General features: G+C 46.4%; 1 protein-coding gene across 2 annotated transcripts in view; it reads right to left on the bottom strand.

The window, feature by feature from the left end:
* The window catches only part of ST13 (ST13 Hsp70 interacting protein), a 1,818,146-nt gene that overhangs the window by 987,301 nt on the left and 805,730 nt on the right, over positions 1-25,115 (bottom strand). For both annotated transcript variants that reach the window (XM_044076553.1, XM_044076561.1), the window contains exon 5: positions 22,116-22,182. In XM_044076553.1, coding sequence (XP_043932488.1) covers positions 22,116-22,182 — 67 coding nt within the window. The remainder of the gene's footprint in view (positions 1-22,115; positions 22,183-25,115) is intronic.

The following is a 25,115-nucleotide window of genomic DNA, read 5'->3' as shown; positions in this document are numbered from 1 at the left end:
ACTGCCATTAGAGCTTGTAACTCAGATACTCTTCTTGCTGAGGTTATGGCCAGAAGGAAGGCAGTTTTCCAAGACAGAAACTGTAGATCTGCAGATGCTGCTGGTTCAAAGGGAGGAAGTGTTAGTTTTTCCAACACGAAGTTAAGGTCCCAAGTAGGTAGAGGTGGTTTCCTTGGAGGATTGATGTTTTTGATTCCTCTTAGAAACTGTCTCAGGAGAGGATGAGAGAAGACAGGTGGATTAACATTGTATTCTGCTGAAATTGCTGAGGCATGTATCTTAATGGAAGAGTAAGACAGGCCGTTGTGGAACAATTCTGCCAAATATTCCAGTATGTGCCATGTTCATCACTGTCACATCTAGGCCCTTTGCTGTGTTCCAAGTGTGAAATCTATTCCATTTTGCTGAATATGCCTTCCTTGTGGAAGGCCCTCGAGCTTCCATAATAATATCCTTCACTCTCTGGGATAGCTTATCCTGAGGAGGAGTCATGGTATTTTCCAGGCAGTTAGCTGCAAGGTTTTCAGGTTGGAATGCAGAGTCTTGAAATTGTGCTGCGTTAGTAGAAGTGGCCATAGGGGGAAAGGCCACGGTTTCGTCTGTGACATGCTCTTTAACAGTGGGGACCAGTGCTGTCTTGGCCAGTTTGAAGCTATCAGAATCACTCTGGGCTGCTCTGTCCTGATCTTCAGTAAGACCTTGGTCATTAATGGGAGAGGTGGAAAAGCATACACTGTTAGAGCTTTCCAGCTGAAAGAGAGAGCGTCCACTTTCCAAGCTTGTGGGTGGTATGTCCTGGAGCAGAATTTCTTCAGTTGATTGTGGGGGGAGGCGAACAGATCTATTTCCGGCATTCCCCATGATTGTGTTATGAGTAAGAAGATGTCTGGGTGCAGCATCCATTCGTGTGCATCCATGATATTTTTGCTTAAGCTGTCTGCCAGTATATTGTATTTCCCTGGCACGAACTGGGACTGCAGCTGTACATTGAGTTTCAAGGAAAGTTCCCATAGATTCATTGCCAGTCTGCAAAGAGGGTAGGAATGGGTGCCTCCTTGCTTGTTTATGTACCACATAACTGTGGTGTTGTCTGTCCTTATGAGTAGGTGGCCTTGATGAAGAAAAAGTTTGAAGGCCTCGATTGCTTGCATCACTGCCAGCATTTGCTTTTGGTTTATGTGCATGCGCAGCTCTCTTTGTGACCATAGCCCTTGGATACATCTGCCCTCCATGTGTGCTCCCCAACCTTGGTCTGAAGCGTCCGTAGTGATGGTTTGGTTGGCACTTGGCTTGCTGAACGGCAACCCGTTGTTCGACTGGCAGGCTTGAGCCCACCACAGAAATTCCTTTTGGAGGCATGGAATGAGTGGGATCAAGGTTTCTAAGCTGTGACTGTGCTGAGTCCATAAACTCCTTAGGTACCATTGTAATTTTCTCATATACAGCCTTGCTTGTGGGATCAGAAGAATGCAAGATGCCATGTAACCCAGGGCCTGCAGGATTTTCCTTGCAGTCAGCTGAGTTTGTCTTGTCAGATTCTTGAAGTAATCCGGTAGTTGTTTTTGTTTTTCTTCTGTGAGAAAGGCCATTTGGGTGGTTGTGTCTAGATCCGCACCCAGAAAAGTTATTCTTTGGGATGGAACAAGTCTTGATTTGTGGATGTTGACTGTATATCCCAAGGCCTACAGTAGGTGGATGGCATAATCCAAGTCCTTTAACAAAGTTTGCTTGTTGTCCGCTTGTATAAGGCAGTCGTCCAGATATGGGTAAATTTGAATCCCCTGAAGTCTGCAGCGTGCAATTACTGAAGCCAGGCATTTCGTGAATACTCTGGGCGCAGTAGATAAGCCAAAGGGCAATGCTGAGAATGGATAATGCTCTGACCCTGCAAGAAATCTGAGGTGTCTTCTGCAACTTTGTCTGATAGGGACATGCAGGTATGCCTCCTTGAGGTCTAGAGTCACCAGCCAAGACCCCTTGCCCAGCATGGGAAGGAGTTGCTGTAGAGTCAGCATTTTGAATTTTGGCACAATGAGGTAAGTATTCAGTGCGGACAAGTCGAGAATAGGCCTCCATTGATTTTCCTTTCTTGGAACAAGGAATAATCTGGAGTAAAATCCTTGGCCTTGTTCTGAAAGAGGTACCTTTTCTATAGCTTTCATTTGTATTAAGTTGGAAATTTGTTTCAAAGCCTCTGCCCTCTGATTTGGTGGCAGGTCTGGCATGCCTTTTCTCTTTGGCAATGTGTGGAAATGGAACCTGTATCCTTTGTCTATTTGCAGTGTCCATGTGTCCCTTGTAATGCTGTGCCAATTTTTTGAAAATAAAGAAAGCTTTCCACCCAAAGGTGCTTCTATTTGAGCCCTGGTCAGCGGAGTCAAAACAAAGTCATTGAGTCTGTCCTGGTGTAGCAGTTGTAGTTCCTGCACTACCTCTCTGGTTGGGAGGCTGCCATTGACTGCCTCTGTAGGAGCCTCTAGCTTGCCCTTTACCTCTGGCACGCCTATTCCTGCCTCTCTGAGATTTGTCTGAGTCCGGAAATGACCAATTCTTAGTAGGCCAATTTCTGCTGAATCTCAGTGGTTGGACTTGCAGAAAGTCTTTGACTGTTTGCACAGATTTTGCCTTTTCTTCAAATTTCTTTAAGACCTCGAGCCGTGGAACCAAATAATTTTTGCTTTTCCATAGGAGCATCCAAAAGCTTAGCTTTAACATGGTCTGGCAGAGATTGTTCCTTCAGCCAGGCATGCCTACGTATGACTGCACCTGTCATAGATGACCTAACATGAAGCTTCCAGTGCATCATAACCACACTGCAAGAAATGGTTACTAACCTGCTGGGAGTTATGTACCAGATCCTGAAGGGATTTGCGATCAAGGGGTTCAGAAGAAGACAGTTTCTTATGCAATTCATCTAACAAATACTCTTGGTACTGTATCATATGAAATTGACAATTTAATGCCCTCATGGAAAGAGTTGCAGAAGTATACACTTTCTTACCCCATCTCTCTAAAGCTCTGGACTCCCTTTCAGAGGGTAGAGGATTTCTAGCAGTGGCAGCTGCAACCCCGTTTGGGCCCTGGGAAATCTGGATCAGCAGAGTGGGCCTTGTACAGGTGTAGATGTGAGTCCGGGACCCTGCAGTACCTATCAGGTTTGGCAGGAGCCGGAGGGAGAGAGTCAGGGGCTGTACTAGCATCAGAGTACACATCATCAATAACATTCAAAACAGGAGGTATAGCTAAAGGCCTATGCTGAGGTAAATGTAAAAAGGTCCTTAATCTCTTTCTAGAATCAGAGCATTCCTAACCCTGCCATTGAAAATGTTCTCTCGGAGTGTAATGTCTCTCCAAAGGAAAACTCTTCAGGAGGGGTGGCCGAGGGAATAGATTCTTCAGCATCAGAATCCACGTAGGCCGAATAAGCCTCCTCCTGGTGGTCTGACAGAGTAGAGCCATCAGTGGACTCATCTGAGGAGTGGGGGTCAGAGGGCTCAACCCTGGGCCTTTTGTCTGGAGGTGGTTGAGAGCCCCTGTCCAGATGAGGTTGAGAACCTCTAATTAAGGAGATGAGATTCTCTGCTAAGCTAAGAATCTGTGAGCCAGTAGAAGGTCTCTGAGAGGTAACCTTGGGAGGCAAAGCTTTAGTAAGTTTAGCAGCTTTAGCCCTAGAGAAAGCCTTAATGGACATGGATGCAGGAGGTCTGGCTGCACCACGTGCAGGAGTAGACTTGTCTAAAGGAATGGTGTCGGAAGGTTCCTGGACACCAGTTTCAGAAGGTAATTCAATAACCGACTCGGCCGGGGCCTCGGTAGTCGGTTGTGCGGTTTCGGTAATCGGGAGTACCAAGGACTCTGTTTCAGCCGAGACAGAGACACTCGCAGTAGGCGTGACCGGGGTTCAGCCGAAACCGCGGCCCACGTGTCGGTCCTTGTCCTTCTGTTTCTTAACTAAATGCGAAGTCGGAGTCTCCGACGGCATCTTGTAAGCAAAACTAGCCCCAAAGAATTCCTCTGCAAACTCCGACCGACGTCTAAGAGTTCGTCGGTTGAAGGAAGCACGGGCTGAACAGGCCGAGACGTCGTGGTCTGGGCCTAGGCAGGGGAGGCAGTAAGAGTGGAAATCCTTATGAGGTATTTGTTTCCCACAAGTTAAACAATTATTAACTTTATCTGACATCGGCTGAGGCAAGAAAGAGTCCCCAATGGGGTACTTAGCTTTTTCGAAGTCTTCGGTAGCTGAATCACAGGAGCTGGCCGACCGGCACTTGCGAACTGCTTCTGCTTCAGGCACCACGCGGCAAGAAAGACTGAGGAAAATGGCGTCGGCTGATGCTTTTATACTCCAGACGCTCTGACGTCGGGGAAAGTGCGACATCAGCCGAGGCCAGACCCAGACTTTGGAATCCGGCTGACCGAAGGGCTGCCTGAGGCAGGACAACCCATATGTGATGACTGCAGATGCATCCTTGAAGGACATCATAACTTCTTTATCTGAAGTAGTTGACTTCATTCTTTCTGCACATATGGGACAGAGTCCCCAGTTACTAGTATTCCTGGGAGGCCCTTATGGAATGATATTTCTGAGCACCGCAGAGCCAAAGGATGCTCGCTCTCTAGAAATAAGATCCAATTTATAATGAGAGATGAATGTGTGTGAACTGGCCCAAGTCACTGCCACACAGATATTGTCTAACGGAACTCTTGACCAGAAAGCTGCAGAAGTGGCCATTGCTCTAGTGGAATGAGTCTTCACTACACCAGGAGGAAATGAACCTTTGTCCTTATAAACCTGTGCAATACAAAGAGTGATCCACCTTGCTAAGGACACTTTCGAAACTGCTTTGCACAAAAATGGTTTTGAAAAAGAGAAACAACTGATCCGACTTCAGGAAGGGTTTAGTCCTATGGAGGTAAAAACGAAGCCATCTATGAACATCCAATAAATGAAGCTCACGTTCACTTCTATTTTGGAAATTTGAGATGAAGACTGGCAAATTTAGACCGATTAATATTGGCTGCTGAGGACACCTTGGGAAGAAAGGAAGGGTTCGTACGCAGCGAAACCCTATCCTTGTGGAAAACCAAATGGGGGGGCAAGGAGGATAAGGCCTGCAACTCTGAAACTCTCTTGGCTGAAGTGATGGCGACCAAGAAGTCTGACTTCTGCGACAAATACTTCATCGGAACTGAACCGGCTGGCTCGAAAGGAGGAGAGGTCAAAGCCTGAAGGATTAATGTCAGATCGCAGGGGGGGGACTGTTTCTTTAACTGGTGGTCGCAATAAAAAAGTGCCCTTCAGGAAAGCTTTACACAATTTAGCAGAAGCCAGAGCAACCTTATTTTCAGCCACATGAAAATTAGAGATGCCAGCCAGCTGAACCTTGATGGTGGAAGCACTTGCGGCTTACCGAAAAAGATAGGCCAGAAAAATCCAATATGACCGGAACTGGGGCTGTAAACTGGTTCAAATTGTGCTGAGAGGCCCAAATGCAAAAACGTCTCCACTTGCTATTGAAGAGTTTCCTGGTGGAGGCTTTAAGAGAAGCCACCAGAATATTCTTAACAGGGGGATGAAAGTCCGGGAGTCCTGATAATCATGGGAACAGGAGCAGCCACACAGTCAGCTTGAGACTGTCCAGGCTGGGCAGGGGCAAGCCCCACCGATGAGAAATCAGATCTGGGCATGGATCTAGAGTCCATGGAGGAGCCAACAGGTGAGACCATAGGAAGGGAAACTACACTTGACGCGGCCAGAAGGGAGCTATGAGAATGACTCTGCATTGCAGCTGGCAAGCTCTCTGAAGGAACTTCGGAATAAGAGGTAACGGGGGATAAGCATACAGGAGTCCGGGAGGCCAAGCATGGACTAGAGCATCCCTGGGGACATCCCCAGGAGGGGGGGATCAGAGCGAAGAAGTTGCTGCACTTCGTGTTGGAAGGAGATGCGAAAAGATTGCAGCAAGGTTGACCCCAAACACGGAAGATCTCCGCCACCAATAGTTTCAGAGACCACTCGTAAGGCAGAAGGATTGCCCTGCTGAGACTGTACGCTAGAATGTTGGAGCATCCCAGGATATGCATTACTATGAGAAACCGGCTGGTGGACATGGCCCACTCCCAAACCCTAATGGCCTCGCGACAAAGGGGGTAGGATCGGGTCCCTCCCTGTTTATATAACAGACTACAGACATGTCTGATTGAATGGCTACTGTCCCCGGAGGTAGGACAGGGTGGAAGGCTCTCAACGCTAAAAGCACTGCCCTCATCTCCAGGACATTGAAGTGTAGCTTGGTCTCTGGAGGGGACCACGTGCCTTGGACAGGAAGTGCCCCCCCCCACAAGAGCTGGGAAGCATCTGTGGTCACCGTAGCTTGAGCCAGAGGGGCTAGAAAGCTGCGCCCCACAAAAATGGGAGGTAGGACAGGGTGGAAGGCTCTCAACGCTAAAAGCACTGCCCTCATCTCTAGGACATTGAAGTGTAGCTTGGTCTCTGGTGGGGACCACGTGCCTTGGACAGGAAGTGCCCCCACACAAGAGCTGGGAAGCATCTGTGGTCACCGTAGCTTGAGCCAGAGGGGCTAGAAAGCTGTGCCCCACAAAAATGTCCACTGATTGAAGCCACCACTGGAGTGACGTTCTGCATGTCTGATTCGGATGTGGAAATTCATCGGAAGGTCTAGCCAGGACCATTGAACTGCTAGATTCCACTGAAGGACTCATGTGAAGACGTGCAAGAGGGAGGAGAGAGATTGCAGCTGCCATCGTACCCAGGGCCGTGAGAACATCGGCTGCTGTGACTACAGAGTGATCCAAGATCGCCGCTACATGGAGTCTGTGATTTTCTATCCTTTCTGGGGTGAGAAAAATCTTTGACGGAATCTAATCCAACCGTGCTCTGATGAAGTCTATGATCTGAACCGGTGCCAGGTGGGACTTGCTGACATTGATCGTGATGCCTAACTTGTGAGCCACACCGAGAAAGTGGTGTAGGGCCCAACACAAGCGACGTTTGGTGGATGTAGCAAAGAGCCAGTCGTCTAGGTAGGGGAATACCTGAATGCCCTGAAGTCTCAGGTGAGCCGCTACGACCGCCATAACCTTGGTCAACACCCAGGGGCCTGTGGTGAGACCAAAGGGTAGGGCTCTGAATTGGAAGTAACTGGCCCCTAGCCAGAAGCGTAGAAACCTTCTGGAGCTCCTGTGGACCTTGATGTGATAGTAATCGTCCTGGAGGTCCAACGAGCACATCCAGTCGAATTCTCTCAGAAATGGTAGAATGGACTGTAGAGTGACCATCCGGAATTTTTCTTTCTCTACCGACAGGTTGAGGATAGACAGGTCCAGAATGGGCCTGAGGTCCCCCATCTTCTTTGGCACTAAAAAGAACCTGGAGTAGATGCCTGATCCGGATTGATCTGGAGAGACCGGCTCGATGGCTTGTTTTTGTAGCAGCTTCGAAACCTCTAAAGCTGCAGCCTCCTTGTGAGCGGGTGTAACATCTGGAAGGCGTGCTGGAGTTATGGGACATGAAAGGAAGGGGACAGAATATCCTCTGGATATGATTTTTAACACCCAGCGGTCTGCAGTAATGAACTCTCATGCCACTAGATGCAAGGAAAATCTTCCCCGGACTGCCTCCAGAGTAGAGCAGCCGGGCAACCCCTCAGGGTTGCTGTGCGGGTCTGTCGGAAAAAGGTTCCCTAGACCCGAAGATTCTGGGACAGCGTCAGTCTTGTCCCCCTCTGCCTCTGGGGGACGAATATTCCTGAGTGTCACGAAAGGACTGATTTCCAGAACCACATCTTCTTTTGCCCCTTTTGGTTCCTGGAATAGGACCTCTGGGGGTTAGAGAAGCAGACTCCGACGGCTGACAAAGTCTTTCCATCCTTCTCACTCTGGGTTAGTGTGTCACAGTCTTCCCAGAGAGAGATGATCCATCGAAAGGGGCGTTGATGAAAGACGCCTTAAAGGGGTCCGCAAATTGACAGTCTGATCCAGGCGCGATGCCTCAAGGCAACGCCTGTACCAGCAGCTCTAGCGGCTCCTTCCGCAGCATGAGGGAGGAGACACAGAGGTATTAGTCACCGATTTCAGTGTAGTCATCTTCGCAGTAAAAGACTGCTTGTCCTGTTGCGACAGAGACTCCGGGGGAGACTCAGTTAATTCTGAAATAAGGTCTCGCTGCAGTCGGATAACATGTGCCAAGTAAATCAGCGCACTAATATAAAATGTTGACGAGTACATGCGCTTCCCGAAATGATCCCTTGACCTGGACTGTCTGGTGGATAAACCAAGGAATTCTCCTGTTCCAGTTCCTTCTTTGCAGCAGCTGCAACCACCAAAGCACCTACCGGGGCTCCTTTGGACCATGCCTGCCTGTCGGCGGAGAAGAATTTTGTCTGGCCTTTTGGGTATAGGCTCTACGGTGTCAGGATCCTTCCATGCCCTAGTGGTGATTAGGTCCACCAAAGGATCTGCTGGAGGGGCGACCCAGGAAGGAGATGGGCCTGCACCAAAGGCCTCCAGGAATACGGACTCATCCGCAGAGGGTTTGGGGTCTAACCAACCTCCACTTTGGCGGAGGAGCTCCAGAATGTCTCTGAATGAGACACCCTCTGTAGGTGATCTGGGGGAACCCTCTCCTTCAATCAAGTCCGTATCAGTGGTAATGGACTGAGTCCAAGTGCCTCTTACACTTGCGCTTACGAGGTTCCTCTCCAGTGGGACTCTCTGGAGAGGATTTGTAAGCCTCCGGGGGTTCCCCGAGGGGAACAACCTGGGGTTGCTTTGGCACAGGGTGTCCCCTGAGACAGGGTAATGGGAGCAGAATCTAAAATCAGAGGGATCTGGGTAGGATCCGAGTAGGTGAGCTGTGGTCTCAACCCCTGGGAGAGAACCCCTTTCCACAACCCTGAATGCCGATGGAGAGCACACCTCCATAGAATGCAAGGATGAGGCTCTCCCCGGCCCCGAAGCAAGGATCGGAGCAGACGGCGGGGTAGTCCGAGCACAGAGGATGGGATCCGAAAGAGCGAGATCTCGACCCTCTGGTCCGATACCCTAACCACGGCTCCAAGAGTCCCCTGGATCAGAGCTCGGATTAGAGGACCTCAAGGTGATGGCCGGTGTCGAGGAAACAAGAACCATCAACGCCGACCCAACAGCTCCGAAAGGTCTCGGACCAGAGAACCCCGAAGCGTCAGGTCGGACCGGGGAAGGAGAAATAGGGTTGAACATAGTTGAAGGAATCTCTCCAATGGGAGAGGGCCCTGGTAAGACACCCTATCTGAAAATGGTTCTGGATGAACCTCCTCATCAGCCTGTCCATATCAAAGGTCGGAGACGCTCAGTCGACCCGGAGGAAGTGACAGACTCTGGTCTGGGCCGGATTCGAGCGGAGTGCCTCGGCTGCGATGACTCCATCGGCTCCGGCGAGAAACTGCGAGAGTGGAGCAGAGAAGAACGAGACCTGGGTGCCTTTGAAGAGGTGCTGGAGAAAGACTCCCTGTCCGGTGATCTTTTTCTGGGCCGGTCCCCCTCTTTGTGGTGCTTCTCCCTTCTGTCCCTGCCTCTCTGGGACGAATCCGATGAAGCAGGCCTGGTGGGAGGTTGAGTCCCTGCCTGCACAGTGTCACTGGCTAGGGAGGAAACCAAGGCAGAACTCCAGGGCAGAAGCTGGTAGTAGACCCTTAGCCAGACTATCCTTCAACACCCTAGGGTTAAAGCCTGAACAAATGTCGCAGGATGCCGACAGATGGGCGACCCCTAAACATAGAACAGTGTGGCCATCGGCTGGTGAGAGCTTATGACCACACTCTGTGCACTTCTTAAATAGAGCCTTAAGCTGTTCAGCCATAGTAGAGACAAGCCCTAACGGCCCACTCATACAAACACTTAAACAGTGATTGGGCCTAGGTGGGAAACCAGTGCCACAAACAAAACACTTATAACTAACACGATGATCAAATGCAAAGGGAGCAAAAAGGGAAAGGTACTCACACTGAACTATCACAAAAAGACCAAAAAAACCTTACCACCTTGCTTAGAGCTCAGAGACCACGATGCTGACTCTTACAGCGGCAAACGAGATCCGGGGCTAGATAGAAGGAAGTGATGTAATACAGGTAAGGGAGGAGCTTGGAGCTGATGCTTGAAAAGTTTTGCCGGCTCGGATCCGTATACCCATATGTGCAGAAAGAATGAAGTCAACTACTTCAGATCTAATTGAGTATAAATTGTGACAAAAGGTCACTGAATAAACATACTAGTAATCAGAAAGGGTTTTTAAACTAGGCTTAAAACAGGGGCCAACTAGAATTTTAAAGCACACTAAAGGGAAGGGAATATAATGTAGGGAAACGCACCAAAAAGCTATAAAAGCTTTATAAAACTGTTCAAAACTAAATATAAAAATAACAAAAAAAAACAGTTTTACTGGCCTGAGCTAATGCAGAACCTCTGATCTGTTGCAGCGTCAAACTAGATATGAGGTAACTCTAGGTGCATCATGGGATAGGGACTTGGCCTCTAGCTATTTGAAGACCTCGAGCTTTGCAATTGGGTGACTCGGAGCCAAGGGATCGGCTCCAAACCCATCAGTAAAGAATGAACAACGAGATAGAACTTCACATCAAAGTTTTCCCCAATGGGGCACTTACCAGATTAGTGTTCTTCCACAAAAGTTTTTTTTTTTACTCTCCTTTAACTACTACTAGGAATGGCTGCCCATTTTACCCTAATGGTGCAACCATTTATTCTACCTTAACATTACAGTATAGTAGCTATCACAATAAAACAATCTGATATATGGGTCAGAATCCCCAGCTAGAGTATTCTCGACTGGCCTCAAGAAAGGCAGCCTCTTTAGGATGGAAGACCCCACAGGAAGCTCCCTCTCTGGAAATACAATCCAACTTGTAATGCTTTACAAAAGCAAAATGTGAAGACCAAATATCAGCTTGGCATGGGTCATCCAAGGGTAGAAAAGTACAGTTTTGTACCTACCATAAATGTAGATGTTCGAAGATCCACATTGCTGCAGTCCTTACACTTGGGTAGTCCGCTGTCCTCGGTCGGCCCGAATATCAAAGTATAAGGCTGACGTCGGTCAAGGCGCATTAGACTGACATCAGCACGTCAGGGTACAAATGCGCATGACCGACGTCATATCCTCAGTCTTTTCTTGCCCCAGATGTCAGAAGACCCTAACAAGAAAGGTCAAAACACAGACAACAAACAACCAACCAACCACCCTAGCACTAATAATATGTACAATATATACAATATACACAATATTTACAATCCAACCCACACAACCGCCTCTAACTACAGAGGGAAGGAGGGAGGTAAATTGGACTGCAGCAATGTGGATCTTGAACATCTACATTTATGGTAGGTACAAAACTGTACTATGTTCTTCATCTCACATTGCTGCAGTCCTTACACTTGGGTAGAATCCCAAAGCAGAGGTAAGGGAGGATGGCACAACTATAAAGAAGCAGGAGCTGCCAAAATGCCCCGTAAAATAGCAGTGGCAAAACCAGCCCTAGATTTAGAGTAAAGTGGAAGGTGATAATGCTTAGAGAAAGTATGCACTGAACTCCAAGTAGCTGCCTCCAAGATATCTTTAGTTGCCACCCCTTAAAAAGCTGTTGAAGTGGCAGTAGCCCTAGTGGAATGAGGCCTAATCCCAGCTGGAACCTCCTTGCCATGATGGGAATAACAGAAAGCAATGCACAACCCAATCCACTTAGAAATAGTTTGTTTTGACACAGGCTTGCCCTGAGAACTCAAAGCAAAAGAAACAAATAACTGCTGAGACTGCCTGAACCCTTTAGTTCTGCTCAAATAATATCGCAACTGCCTGTGTATATCCAAAGTGTGCAAAATCTTTTCCCCTTTATTTTGGGGGTTTGCATAAAAGGTAGGCAAATGAATAGTTTGGTTTAAAGCCACACTAGAAACCACTTTAGGCATAAAGGAAGGATTAGTGCGAAAGATACCCTATCCTTATGGAAAATTAAGAAAGGCTCAACTGCCATAAGGGCCTGTAATTCAGAAACCCTTCTCGCAGAGGTAATGGCCAACAAAAAAGCAGTCTTCCATGATAAATATTTCAACTCAGCAGTAGCTGCAGGCTCAAAAGGTTGTAGAGTGAGTTTCTCCAACACAAAATTGAGATCCCAAGCAGGAGTAGGAGCTCTCCGTGCGGGTCTTATATTCTTTGCCCCTCTAAGGAATTGCTTAAACAAAGCATGAGAAAACAATGGTGGGTCACAATCATAGTGAGCAGAAATTGCTGCAGCATGAATCTTAATAGAAGAGAAGGACAAACCTTTGTCCAGTAACTCAGTAAGATATTGAAGAGCCACACTTAAATTAGGCTTAGAAACATCAAATGCTTTTGCTGCACTCCAAAATAAAAATCTCTTCCATTTATCTGCGTACACTTTCCTTGTACTAGGCCTTCTGGCCTCCAAAATAACATTCAAAACTTGCTGTGGAAGCTGAAACCCTCCAGGGTTTAAAACAGAATATGCCAGGCTGTCAGGTGAAGAGAGTGAAGTTTGACATTGAGTAAATGACTGTTCTCCTGAGACAGCAGGTGTGGAATCGAAGGTAAAGGCCATGGAGGCTCCCGTACCAGACTTCTCAGTAGTGGGTACCAATGCTGTCGAGGCCAATCTGGGGCTATTAAAATCATCTTTGGCTTGTCCTGTCTGACCTTCAGAAGTACCTTTGGGAAGAGAGGCAGAGGTGGAAAGGCATACACATGAAGATTGCTCCAATTGAATGAAAGAGCATCCACTTTCCAAGCTGTGGGATGAAAACTTTTTGTGCAAAACTTTGGCAGCTGGTAGTTTAGTGGAGAAGCGAACAGATCTATGTCTGGAGTTCCCCATGACACTGTCAATTTCTGAAATACATGAGGATCCAATTTCCACTCGTGGGGATCCATAATTCGTCTGCTCAACACATCTGCTAAGGAGTTCTGTGCTCCCGGCAGAAACCTTGCCTGTAGATTTAGCTTTAAACTGAGAGCAGTCTCCCACAAAATCATTGCTTGTCTGCACAGCGGATAAGAATGTGTTCCCCCATGCTTGTTGATGTACCACATGACAGTTGTGTTGTCTGTTAGAATCAACACCTGCCCTGGAAGAAGTAAATCCTTGAAAGCTATTAATGCAAATTGGACTGCTAACATCTCCTTCAGGTTGATATGTAGATGTAGAAGTCTGGCAGGCCACGTGTCTTATATCCATTTTCCATTTAGATGAGCTCCCCAACCTTTGTCTGAGGCATCTGTCGTTAGAATCTGACTCGCCTCTGGCCGGGTCACAGAGAGTCCCTTGTTTAGGTGACATTCCTGAGCCCACCACAAAAATTCCTTTTGAATGCAAGGTATTATCTGAATGACAGTGTCCATATCCTGGCAGTGCTGTGTCCATACATTTTTGAGATACCATTGTAGCTTCCTCATATGCAGTTTGGCATTGGGAAGCACCAGAATACAAGATGCCATGAACCCCAAGGCTTGAAGGACTGTCCTTGCAGTCCGCCTGGACTGATGAGACAATTGATGGAAGTAAAGAGAAAGATTCTTTTGTTTGTCCGGGGTCAAAAAGGCCATCTGGGATGCTGTATTCAGTCTCACACCCAGAAAGCACATGTCCTGAGAGGGTACTAGACTGGACTTTATTTCGTTCACAGAATACCCCAGGCATCTTAGCACTGCTATCACATAGTGTAGATGATGAAGAAGTTCGTCCTTTCCTTGAGCCAGAATCAGGCAATCGTCCAAATAAGGATAGATCTGTATTCCTCTTAGCCTGAGGAAAGCTATCACTGGAGCCAGAACCTTCGTGAACACTCTGGGCAGTAGACAAGCCAAAGGGCAATGCAGAGAACTGATAATGAGAAGTCCCAGCCCAACGTAGATACTTCCTGCAACTTAGCCTGATAGGAACATGAAGGTAAGCCTCCTTGAGATCCAGAGTCACCATCCAGTGATCTTTGCCCAGCAGAGGTAAAAGCTGTTGTAACGTCAACATTTTGAACTTGGGAATGTCCAGATAAGTGTTGAGGATAGATAAATCCAAAATTGGTCTCCACGTGTTCCCCTTCTTTGGTACTAGGAACAGGCGAGAATAAAATCCTAGGCCCACTTCTGACAGAGGGACCGGTTGTATGGCTCCTATTTGGAGCAGCAGAGAAATCTGTTTGTGAGCCTCTATTCTTTGCTGAGGAGGAACGTCTGGCATGCCTTTGAAAGGAGGCAAGGTATGGAAATAAAACCTGTAACCTTGGTGTATGATATCCAATACCCATCTGTCTTGGGTAATTAAACTCCAATTTTCCTTGAAAAGTGCCAACCTTCCTCCCAAAGGTGCTGCCAGACGAGAAGGCTCTGGCAGCTGAAAAGGTAGGTCATTGGGTCTGTTTACGAAAGGACTGACCCCTGCCCTCACCCGAAGACTGTGCAGGTGAACTCCCTGTTCTAGGCCTGAAAGAGCCCTGAGCTCTGCCCCTACCACGTCTAGACCTACCCCTAGACTGGGAATCATACGAAGGATACGTCCACCCCTTGGTAGGCCAATTTCTGCTAAACTTCGGAGGCTGAACCTGCAAAAAATCTTTAACAGTTTGCATAGACTTAGCCTTGTCTTCCATTTTCTTTAAGACTGCCTCAACAGTTGAACCAAATAACACATCAGATTGTAAAGGAGCATCTAAAATCCTTGTCTTAACATGGTCAGATAAATTCTGATCCCTTAGCCAGGCATGCCTGCGAAGAACTGACCCAGTGGCAGCCACCCTAGACGAGGCCTGTACAGCATCAAAACCACATTGCAAAGAATGCTTACCCACTTGATCAGAGACATGTACCAAATCTTGTAACTCTTTACACTCAATACCTTCCGCCAGAGCATCTACCTTAGACTTCAATTGAGACAGTAGATAGTTTTGATATTTCAACATGTGAAACTGGCAATTCAGAGCCCTCATAGCTAGGGTGGAAGAAGTATAGACTTTCTTTCCCCATCTATCCAAAGCCCTGGCCTCTATCTGGAGGAACCGGATTTTTAACAACAGAAGCCTTAACACCCTTAGGCCCCTGACTAACAGTTTCTGGGTCCGCCCTAGGACTCTTAAAAGATACTTATGAGCTTCAGGCACCCTATAATACCTATCCGGCTTAACAGGAGCAGGAGGCAAAGAATCAGGATTAAGAGAAGCCTCTGCAAACACATCCTCCACAACATCCAGAACAGGAGGTATAGCCAAAGGCCTATGCTGGGGTAAAAACAAAAATTCCCTAAGCCTTTTCCTGGCATCAGCGAAGTCCTGACCTTCCCACTTAAAATGCTCCCTCATGCAATGAAGAGTCTCTGCAAAAGAAAAATCCTCAGGAGGAGAAGCAGAAGGAGTAGAATCATCCACATCAGAATCAGAATAAGGAGAATACTCCTGCAAGTCTTCAGCCGAAGACTCTGAAACATCGGAAGCCTGCTCAAAACTCCCCAACTCAGGTTCCACCCTAGGCCTCTTATCAGGAGGGGGCAAAGAACCTCTAATCAAGGTAATCAAATCTTCTGCCATTTTAAGCATATGCTTCTTGGGCACAGATCCTGAAGAACTAGGAGTGACACCAACTGAAGCTAAACCTGGCCTGCCTCTGGGAGAAGCCTTGGAAACAGAAGGAGAAGGCCTAACCACCCTAGGAAGGGAGGGGAGTACAGTAACCTGAGAAGCCCCTTCAGCCTGACCTGCCTCCTGAGAGGCCACATCCTGCAATAACAAGGTCTCCCCCTGGGACTCCAGAGAAACCTCCGGTGGAACCACCGGCTCCACCGACACCTCTGAAGAACCGGCGTCCGGTACGGACGACTCGTCTAACCTGGGCTTAACTGCCTTATCCTTGCGCTTCTTCGAAGAAGCGGACGCCGGAGCATCCGACGGCATATTATAATTGCACCGCTTCCCGAAGACTAACCTGGCACAATCCAACCTTCTCTTAATAGTGCGCTTATTGAATCTAGCACAAAAGCGACACCCAACAACGTCGTGTTCAGGCCCTAAACAAGGAATACACAAAGTATGATAATCTCTATGCGGTATCTGTTTCCCACAAGAAATACAGTTATTCACTTTTTCTGACATCCGGTAAACCACTGAGGCAAGAAAAAACTAAAATATTCCCAACGGGTACTTAGCCAACTTTGACTCTGTCTGAAACTCCGGTCGAAAAATTTCAGAACGCCGAACGGCACTTGCAACGCTGCTTCTGCATCGGACCATGCGGCAAAAAAGACTGAGGATATGACGTCGGTCATGCGCATTTGTACCCTGACGTCCTGATGTCAGTCTAATGCGCCTTGACCGACGTCAGCCTTATACTTTGATATTCGGGCCGACCGAGGACAGCGGACTACCCAAGTGTAAGGACTGCAGCAATGTGAGATGAAGAACATCTTGGAAACCACTGCAGAATTTGCCATAGCTCTAGTGGAATGAGCTCTGGGCTTTAAGAGCAAGGATTTATTTTGAGAAGCCTAGATGAAAGAAAAACAATCGGACAACCATCTAGACAAGGAAATCTTACATGCCTACTTACTGATTTGTTTTGTGCGAATGATTCAAAAACATACTGTTCTTTTCTAAAGTGCGCTGCTCTGAGAAGGTAGAAACACAGATGCCCGTGTACATCCAAAGTATGCACAAATATTCTCCTTTGGTTTGTTAGCTTGAGAAAAACACCCAAAGATGTATGGGCTGTGAAATGTTGGTCTCAAAAAGCCACTTCTTGAACAGAGGGGGGGGGGGGGATTGGTTTTCAAGGTAAACCTAGCCTTATGGAACACAATTTGAGGAACACAGGGATAAGGCATGCAGTTCTGAAAACCTGTTAGCCAAAATGATAGCTACTAAAGTTAGTTTTATTGGATAAGAATTTTAATTCTGCAGAAGTGACAGACTCAAACGAGGTTTGTACAGCACTTCCAACACAAAAGTTAAAGTCCCATGGAGAAGAAAAAATCTTTGATGGGAAGACACAAATAGACAATATCTTTAAGAAAGGCATTACATTAACCTACAAGAAGCCAGAAAGAGAGCCCTAAAAGCCAGTATGCAAGGAGGAAATAGCTGCCAACTGTACCTTGACAGTGGAAACAGTGAAGCTGGATCCAGATGAAAACTGGTATAATAAAAAATGTAGCATACATACAGATGCAGAACATGGTTCTATGATCCATTTAATGCAATGCCCCTCAAGTGCAGAAGATTTCTGGGAAGGTGTTAGGATGTGGATTGGTAGGAAGGGAAATAACCTCATGCCATCACCAATTGGAGAAACCAAGCAGTTAGTTTCAGGGTGGAAACGTCTGAGTGAGGTTCCTCAGATGGGTGAGTGATGAGATCCGGCAGTAGACTAAAGGAGCCAACGGGGTCCCTTCAGGTAAGGTTTCAGGAGGAGAAAATGTAGCTGTCTGGGCCAAAACAGGGTAATAAGGACTATGGCATCAAAGGGTTTTCTGTATGAATTTGGTCATGAGTGAAACAGGTGGTTATGCATAAATTAGCCCCAGGGGCATTTCTGGGGTTCTATCCCTGATGAGGAAGAACAGACGAGAGAACAGCAGAATAACTGTGGCATCTGCTGTCCTGTGGGGGTCACAAACAGATCACAGCATGGTTTGCCCTAGCGACTAGAAATCTCCTCTGCAATTGCTGGATTCATGGACCACTCATGAGGCAAAAGGGGGTGCAGTCTGAAAACATCCACTAGATCAATGAAATGTCCAGGGATGTGTGCTATCAGAAACTGGCAAGAGGCCACTGCCCGATTCTCACAGCCTTGTGATAAAACAGGCAGGAACTGGTTCCACCCATCCTTGTTTATATACCAGACTACTGTCATTTTCTGTCTATTTAGCACTCCGCGAGGAAGACTGTCCTGAAGTTGCTGCAACACATGGAGAAACTCATCTCCAGGACATTTATGTGAAGACAAGCCTTTAAGTCTGACCAAAAATCTTGGGACCATTCTCTTTTCTCAATGTCCCCCAACCCAAGGGGATATACATCCATGGTTAAAGTTGGTAATGGACAGGGGACCTGGAGCAGCCTGCTCCTGCAAATATCAGGAGAATGAAGCCACCAGTTTAGAGGAGTTCTGAATAACGGAGTTAACCTGATGGGTTGGGGCAGGGAATCATACTAGAGACACTGTCTACAGTAGCCAATAGAAGATTTTCATTTGGTAGCAAATGAGTTGCACCATCGCATTTATGATGCCATGAGGCCCAAAACTCTCAAGATCAACCATGCTGGAGGATGACTGAACTGCAGTATATTTTGTACTAAAGCACTCAAGGAGGCGATGCTCTCTTGCGGTACTAAGATTAGAGTTATGGTTGTGTTCAAATGGCAGCAGACCAAATGGAGAGTTTGGTGGTGGGGGGGGACGGACGGGGGGGGGGACAAAAGGGCACTGCCCAGATCTGGTAAGGATTGGCTCCCAGCCAGAAGAAAGGACATCTCTTGGACCTCCCCACTGTCTTTACATGATGGTAGGCATCTTGGAGATAAATTGAGCACAACCAATATTCCTTCCTAAAAAGGAGAGGGAGAACTGACTGCACTGTAACCACTTGGAACATGATCTGTTTTGCAAAGTGATTTTATTTATTTTGTTTACATCCCAGATCAGTCTGAGGTCCTTGTTTTCCTTTGGAACCAAAAAGAACCTAGAACAGATCCTGGAACCTCACTGGTCTGGTGGGACTTCTTGGATGACTATTTTTAAACAGCTTTTGAATCTTGATAGATGCATCCCTTCTCTGACGGTGGCATTTCTGGAAGGTGTTTGGCATTTTCTTTTGGCAAAAATAAGTTGTATCCAGAGGTTACATGATTCCAAACACCTATTCATTTCAGGTGATGGCCTCCTAAGCTTCCCAGTGTACAGTCAAGCAACACTCTACATCATCCAGAGCAGGACAGTTTGACAAGGGTCTCTTGGAAAAGGCTCTGTAGAAGCCGTGGTTCTGCAGATCACCTCTACTACCATAGTTAACATTATTTCTGGCTATCCATCCCCTCCATCTCAATGGGAACCCTCCACAGGAGCATCTTGAAAAGGCTGCTGCACTTTTCGAAAGAGGCACTTGCCCCACAACTTCTTGTTCCTAGTGAAAGGAACATTGGGGTGTGGCAAAACGCATTCCTACAGCAGACAGTCTTCCTACTCCTGTTCGATCCTAATCGATATGCCAAATCTTTGTTCCAAAAACCAAGGAGCCACTGAAAGAGGCATTGATAAAGTATGCCTTAAAAGCAGTCGGGAAAGCTGCACAACCTCATCTAAGCATGGCAACACAAGGCAATGCCATCACCAGCAGCTCGGGACATGCCATCAGTCGCAATGGAAAACAAGCACATTTGACAAGTTGGAATTAGACTAATGCGGACAACTGTGTCTCGGTCTTCTCAGACTCTTGGAGCCTACTGTGTCTTAACTACTTCTGATACTACAGATATAATGCACAACTGAAGCCTTGTCAAGTGAGCCAGATAATTCAATGCCCTCAGTACAAAGGTGGCCAATGCATAGGCTAACTTCCCTAATCAGGCCAACACCCTGAATTCCCTGTTAAGGGGATGGATTGACTGAACTCTCTTCAGAGATGTCCCTCTTGGTGGCTGCTGCCACCACCATGATGGTATCAATGGCAGGACCCTTACTCCAATGTTGCTGATCCTTGGAAGGGGCTAAGATTTTATCTGGCTTTTCTGGTACAGGTTCCACCACTTCGTTTCTTCCTGGCCATCTGTGATAAGCAAGTAAGTGCATTCAGAAGGAGAACAACCCCACCCCAAAGGACTCCAAAAAAATAAAGACTCCTCTGGAAATGGGGCACTGGCTGTACAATCTCTGGCTGGAAAAGTAGTTCCACAAGATTGCCAAAAGAGGCATCTTTGGCAGGGAGATTTTAGGGACTTCTCTCATTCCTTGAGATAGGTATTCTCAGTGAGGGATTCATTTGTGGAATCCAGGTGGTTCCTCTTGCAATGCCTCTTGCCATGAACCTCCTACTTGGGGGATTGTGGAAGCAAGACAGAAGATGCAGGGGGCCCTAAGTGCAAGGTGGGAAGGCCTGTGTGGGCTTTCCCCGAGTGAGGTGGGGTGAGTCCACAGGCAGACAACAAAAGGGTTGGAATGCCAGCTGGCACTGGCCACCCCATCTGCAGTCCAGACAGCATCTTCTCTAGGATGTCAAAAGTGGAAACTGAAGCTGGCTACACAGTCCACACCCCTGGGATCTGAAGACTCCAAGGAAAATGCTACACAGGTGCTGCTCCCATCTGCCCAGTCACTAAGATCAAAGCAGATTTATCAATCACAAAGCCTCAGAGAGAGAACTCCAAGACCCGAAATCAGTCAAGCCATTTGACTCCACCCTGATGGTAAGGCAACCAAGCTCCAGAAACCCCAGAGGCAAAGTCGGAGCTAGAAAACAAACCAGCCAAAGCCTCTGGTCTAGAGCACAAGGTCAATGGAATTAGACCTAGTTGCATCTGGGTCTGTAAGGAGGACCACATCAGCTGATCCAAATCTGTATTTTTAATACTTCTGACTGACTGGACCAACCTGAAGAGGCTACTGAGGAGGGCTACCGGTATAAAAAAAAGACTGAGCATGAGTGGGTCAGATTTGGGATGGAGAAGGGGACGACTCTGAAAATTCCCTAACGGTAGAAGGTGAAAAAGGAGTGAACCCTGCCTGACTGAGCCCTTTTGGACAAGAAAGGGCTAGGGATGCCAAGCGTCTGGTAAAAAACCTTCCTAGTTGGTGGTGGTACCAACAGAACAGGTCCGAGGAGTCAGATCAGACACAGGTGGAGGAGCCAAACATCTTTAGACTTTCAAACCTGGCTAGTTGGAAGCAGAGACAGCCACTCAAGCACGCTCTTTCAGGTAGTCTGGGGTCCTTAGCACCCTACGACTGACTTCAGTTGCTCTTAACCAGCTTACTAGCAGGAGCGCTGCAGAGGAAAACGTCACATCTCTAGAAAGTAAAAGACTCTTAAGAACTAGCTTAGCCCTATGCTAATAGCACTGGTGTCAAAGCTGGCACAAATGGAGCAATCAGCCTTCAAATGGGTGACCCCATGGCAGTAAAAACTCAGCCATGCAAATCCTTTGACAGGAGCTTGTGGCAGCATGCCACACACTTCTTAAAACCTTTTATCAATATAAAAAAACACTAACTGACAAAAAAAACTACTACACACACCACCCTTTTTTCAAGCACAAAAGCAAATACGCAATGGCAAGAACTGGCCAAGTGTCATTAAAGAAAACTATCTACTCACTAAACTTAGTCAAACCTAGCCACAATCTACCTAACAAAAATATAATCACAATACCAGGGTGAAGGAAAAAGTGATAATAAAATCAGCACATAAAAACCTGAAAACAAATACACCCAAAGAAGAGCTCAAGACCTAGCTGCTGTCTTGGAAGGCTGCAAATGAGATCTGAGGTAGCTGTAGAGAGCTAGGTACTAGGCGTATAGGTGGAGCTTGAGGAGCTAAAGTCTTTAGGAATGGCCAATCTCTGATCACAGTCCATCAGATAACGCACAAGTTGAAGCTAGATGGAAGAGACAATATGCAATCTTGTCTTCATAGTGGTGCCAGTAAAAAAAGAATGGTTTACAATGGGAAATCCCCTTTTGAGATGATGCAAACAAGGCTTTTTTTTGAAAGGTGGTTAGGTTAAGGGGGAACACAACTTCTCCACTGAAGACATGCATCACATTCTACTTGAGTGCTGTGACTACCGGACAGCTAACTTCAACTTGCTGTTTGTAATTCAAATAATTCAGCCATGTCAGGGTGCAAAACGCTATCAAGAGAAGAAATATTCAAATACAACCTCAAGAGGAAAGGTGATGGTATCTAAAAACTTGTAAAAAAGCTATCAAAAAAACTGTATAACTAAAAGAATCCTTTATATATGTTCCTATTAAGGACATTTATGAAACGAGCAAAGCCTTTCTTTCAAGTCTGAGAAATTTCTCAGTGCCATTCTCTCAACTGCCTTACCTTCACTTAGTGCATTAATAGCCTCCATTTTTTTCTCATTGGCTTGGTCAATCATCTCCTCTGTTACCTAAGGAAAAAAGCTCATCAAAAAACTTCAAAGTAATTTTATTTTTTTAAAATGCATTTGGTATGCAAGCAAATATTAGTCTTGTGTACATTCTGCAAAACGCTTCACTCACACTTCTTAAATAATGCAATACAGTTTCCCAAATGTAATGGTCGACTTCTAAAATACAATTAACCTTAAACAGAAAAGCTGCTAAAATGCACCGCATTATGGGTGTGAAGTACTGTACTACTGCCTTCTTACCATATCAAAATATTGACTACAGGGCCCTCCCTTGACAGGCGTAAAGGTAAAACCTAAACTAGGTGCTGTCAAGTATCTAAAATTTCTATCAAAGACTCACTCTGAGATGCCTGAAGCATACAGTGATGTAAAGCTCTAGTTAAGCTTTACTCCTGAAACTTAAATAGGAGCACTCGCAAATGAGGACAATGAAAAAAGTTATGTACTTACCATAACGTTCCATCAGAGCTGTTGCTTTTCATTTGTGTTCAGCCTATGGGACTTTGATTATTTAAGTTGGTCGATTACCATAGCTTAAAATGACTGAAAGGAGGAAGGATAAAGGTCCAGGAGCCCCTGGAAATGAAATCTAGTTTACAGTACTCTTGCAAGGACCATGTTTCTTCGTCTAGAGTCCAACCCTTTCCAAAGAAGCCTCTGATGAAACCAAGGTCATGGTAGAATGCGCCTTGACCCTGCCTGAAACTGACTTGCTGTGCAGGGTACAGCAAAGAACTACTATGTGAAAACTATATGGAGATAGTCTCTTTTGGCATAGGTTGCCCTTTTTTCTTACCTTCATAAGAAATAAACAGCTGATTCCATTTTCTGAAAGCTTTTATTCTGTCAAGATATCAGAGATGTCTATGGACATTCAAAGTATAAAGAATCCTTTCTCCCTCATTTTTAGGTTATGGAAAGAAGGCATGTAGATGCATAGATTGGCTCAAACTAAACTTTGAAACAGTTTTAGACACAAATTAGAAATTAACTCTCAAGGAAAAGTACAGTTGTGTACACTTACCATAAATATAGATGTTAAGAGTATTCACTGCTGCAGTCATCACATTTGGGTTACCCCTGCCAGGGTAGCCCTCGGCCGGCCCGAATACCAGAGGCTTAGTATTTCTGCATCAGTTGCTGTCACTTCAGGACTGACTACAGGTCGTTAGTAGTATAAAGTAAGGCAGCAGACACCATTAAATCAGTTTTTCTTGCCCAGTCAGGAGCCCCCAAGTGGGAGGCAGGTTATGGTGGAAGAACCCCACCAGTAGAAAGTAAATACCAAAATGTCCCTTGTAAGGAGAGAGCGAAAAAAAGAGGGGGCTGGAGGGAGGGAAACCAGGACTGCAACAATGAATACACGTGAAAGTACAGTTGTGTACCTACCATAAATGTAGATGTTAGAGTGTATTCACTGTTGCAGTCATTACACTTGGGTTATCCTGCTGGCAGGCCACCTGCAGTTGGCCAGAATTCCAAAGTCTAGGTCTGGCGTCGGTTGCTGTCGCCTCTTATACCCCCCTGGCGCACTGACGTCAGGGGAAAAGATGCAGCAGACACCATTTACTTCAGTTTTTCTTGCCCAAGATGTCAGGTGCCCCCAAAAAGGTAGGCTAAAAAATTATGCCAAGAAGCATGCATCTACTAAAAAACATTTCCTTCATCTACAAGCAAATACACCACATAAGGTTGTATAGAATAGAGAAGTACAGAAACGTCCCAGCAAAGAAAAAGGGGGTGGTGGGTGGGTAACTTGGACTGCAACAGTGAATATACTCTAACATCTACATTTATGGTAGGTACACAACTGTACTATGTTCACCGTGTTTCACTGTTGCAGTCATTACACTTTGGTTGAATCCCAAAGCTGAGGTTAGGTGGCTGGATTAGGAGAGGCTACAAGGCCCTGCAGAAATGCAGTGGCAAAGCCTGCTCTGGATTTAGAGTAGAGAGGTAAGTGGTAGTGCTTGGTGAAAGTGTGCACTGAACTCCAGGTTGCAGCCTCTAGAATGTCTTTGGTTGGTACTCCTCTGGAGGAAGGCTGCTGAAGTGGCTGCTGCTCTGGCTGAATGTGGCCTAATGCCCTTAGGCACTGATTTGCCATGTTGTGAATAGCAGAAACTAATGCAGTGTCCTATCCATTTTGAAATAGTCTGTTTTGAGATAGGCTTTCCTTGTGATCCTGCAGCATAAGCTACAAACAGTTGCTCAGTTTTTCTGAAAGCTTTTGTTTCGTCCAAATAGAAGCGTAGCTGTCTGTGTATGTCCAAAGTGTGCAGAAGTCTCTCCCCTTTATTCTGGGGATTTGGATAAAATGTTGGCAAATGAATGGTTTGGCTAAGAGCCACACTGGATACTACCTTTGGCAGAAATGTTGGGTTTGTCCTTAGAGAAACCCTGTCCTGATGAAAAATGATGAAAGGTTCCACTGCCATTAATGCCTGTAACTCTGAGACTCTTCTTGCTGAACTTATTGCTAGGAGCAGAGCAGTTTTCCATGATAAGAATTTTATATCAGCTGTATTGGCTGGCTCAAAAGGAGGCAGTGTGAGCTTTTCTAAAACAAAATTGAGGTCCCATGTAGGTATCTGTGCCCTCCTTGGGGGTCTTATGTTTTTTGCCCCTCTGAGGTACTGTCTTAGTAGTGGAGGAGAGAAAATAGGAGGTTCCGTATTGTAATGAGCTGAAATGGCAGAGGCATGGATCTTAATTGATGAAGATAGGCCTTTGTCCAGCATCTCAGGTATTGTAAAATCTGAGGTATATTTGGAACAAGTGGTTTGAGTCCTTGTGCCTGGTTCCAAGCACAGTATCTCTTCCATTTTTGTGCATAAGACTCCCTAGTGCTGGGCCTCCTGGCTTCTAAAATGACATCCATAACAGCTTTAGAGAGAGGTGTGGTCTGAGTGGCTATATTATCTGCCATG

The sequence above is a fragment of the Protopterus annectens genome, chromosome 1.part1, assembly GCF_019279795.1.
Source record: "Protopterus annectens isolate FY-2018-M chromosome 1.part1, PAN1.0, whole genome shotgun sequence".
Lineage (NCBI taxonomy): Eukaryota > Metazoa > Chordata > Ceratodontiformes > Protopteridae > Protopterus > Protopterus annectens.
Note: the sequence above shows the minus strand (reverse complement) of the source record. Positions and strands in the feature narration are given on the sequence as shown.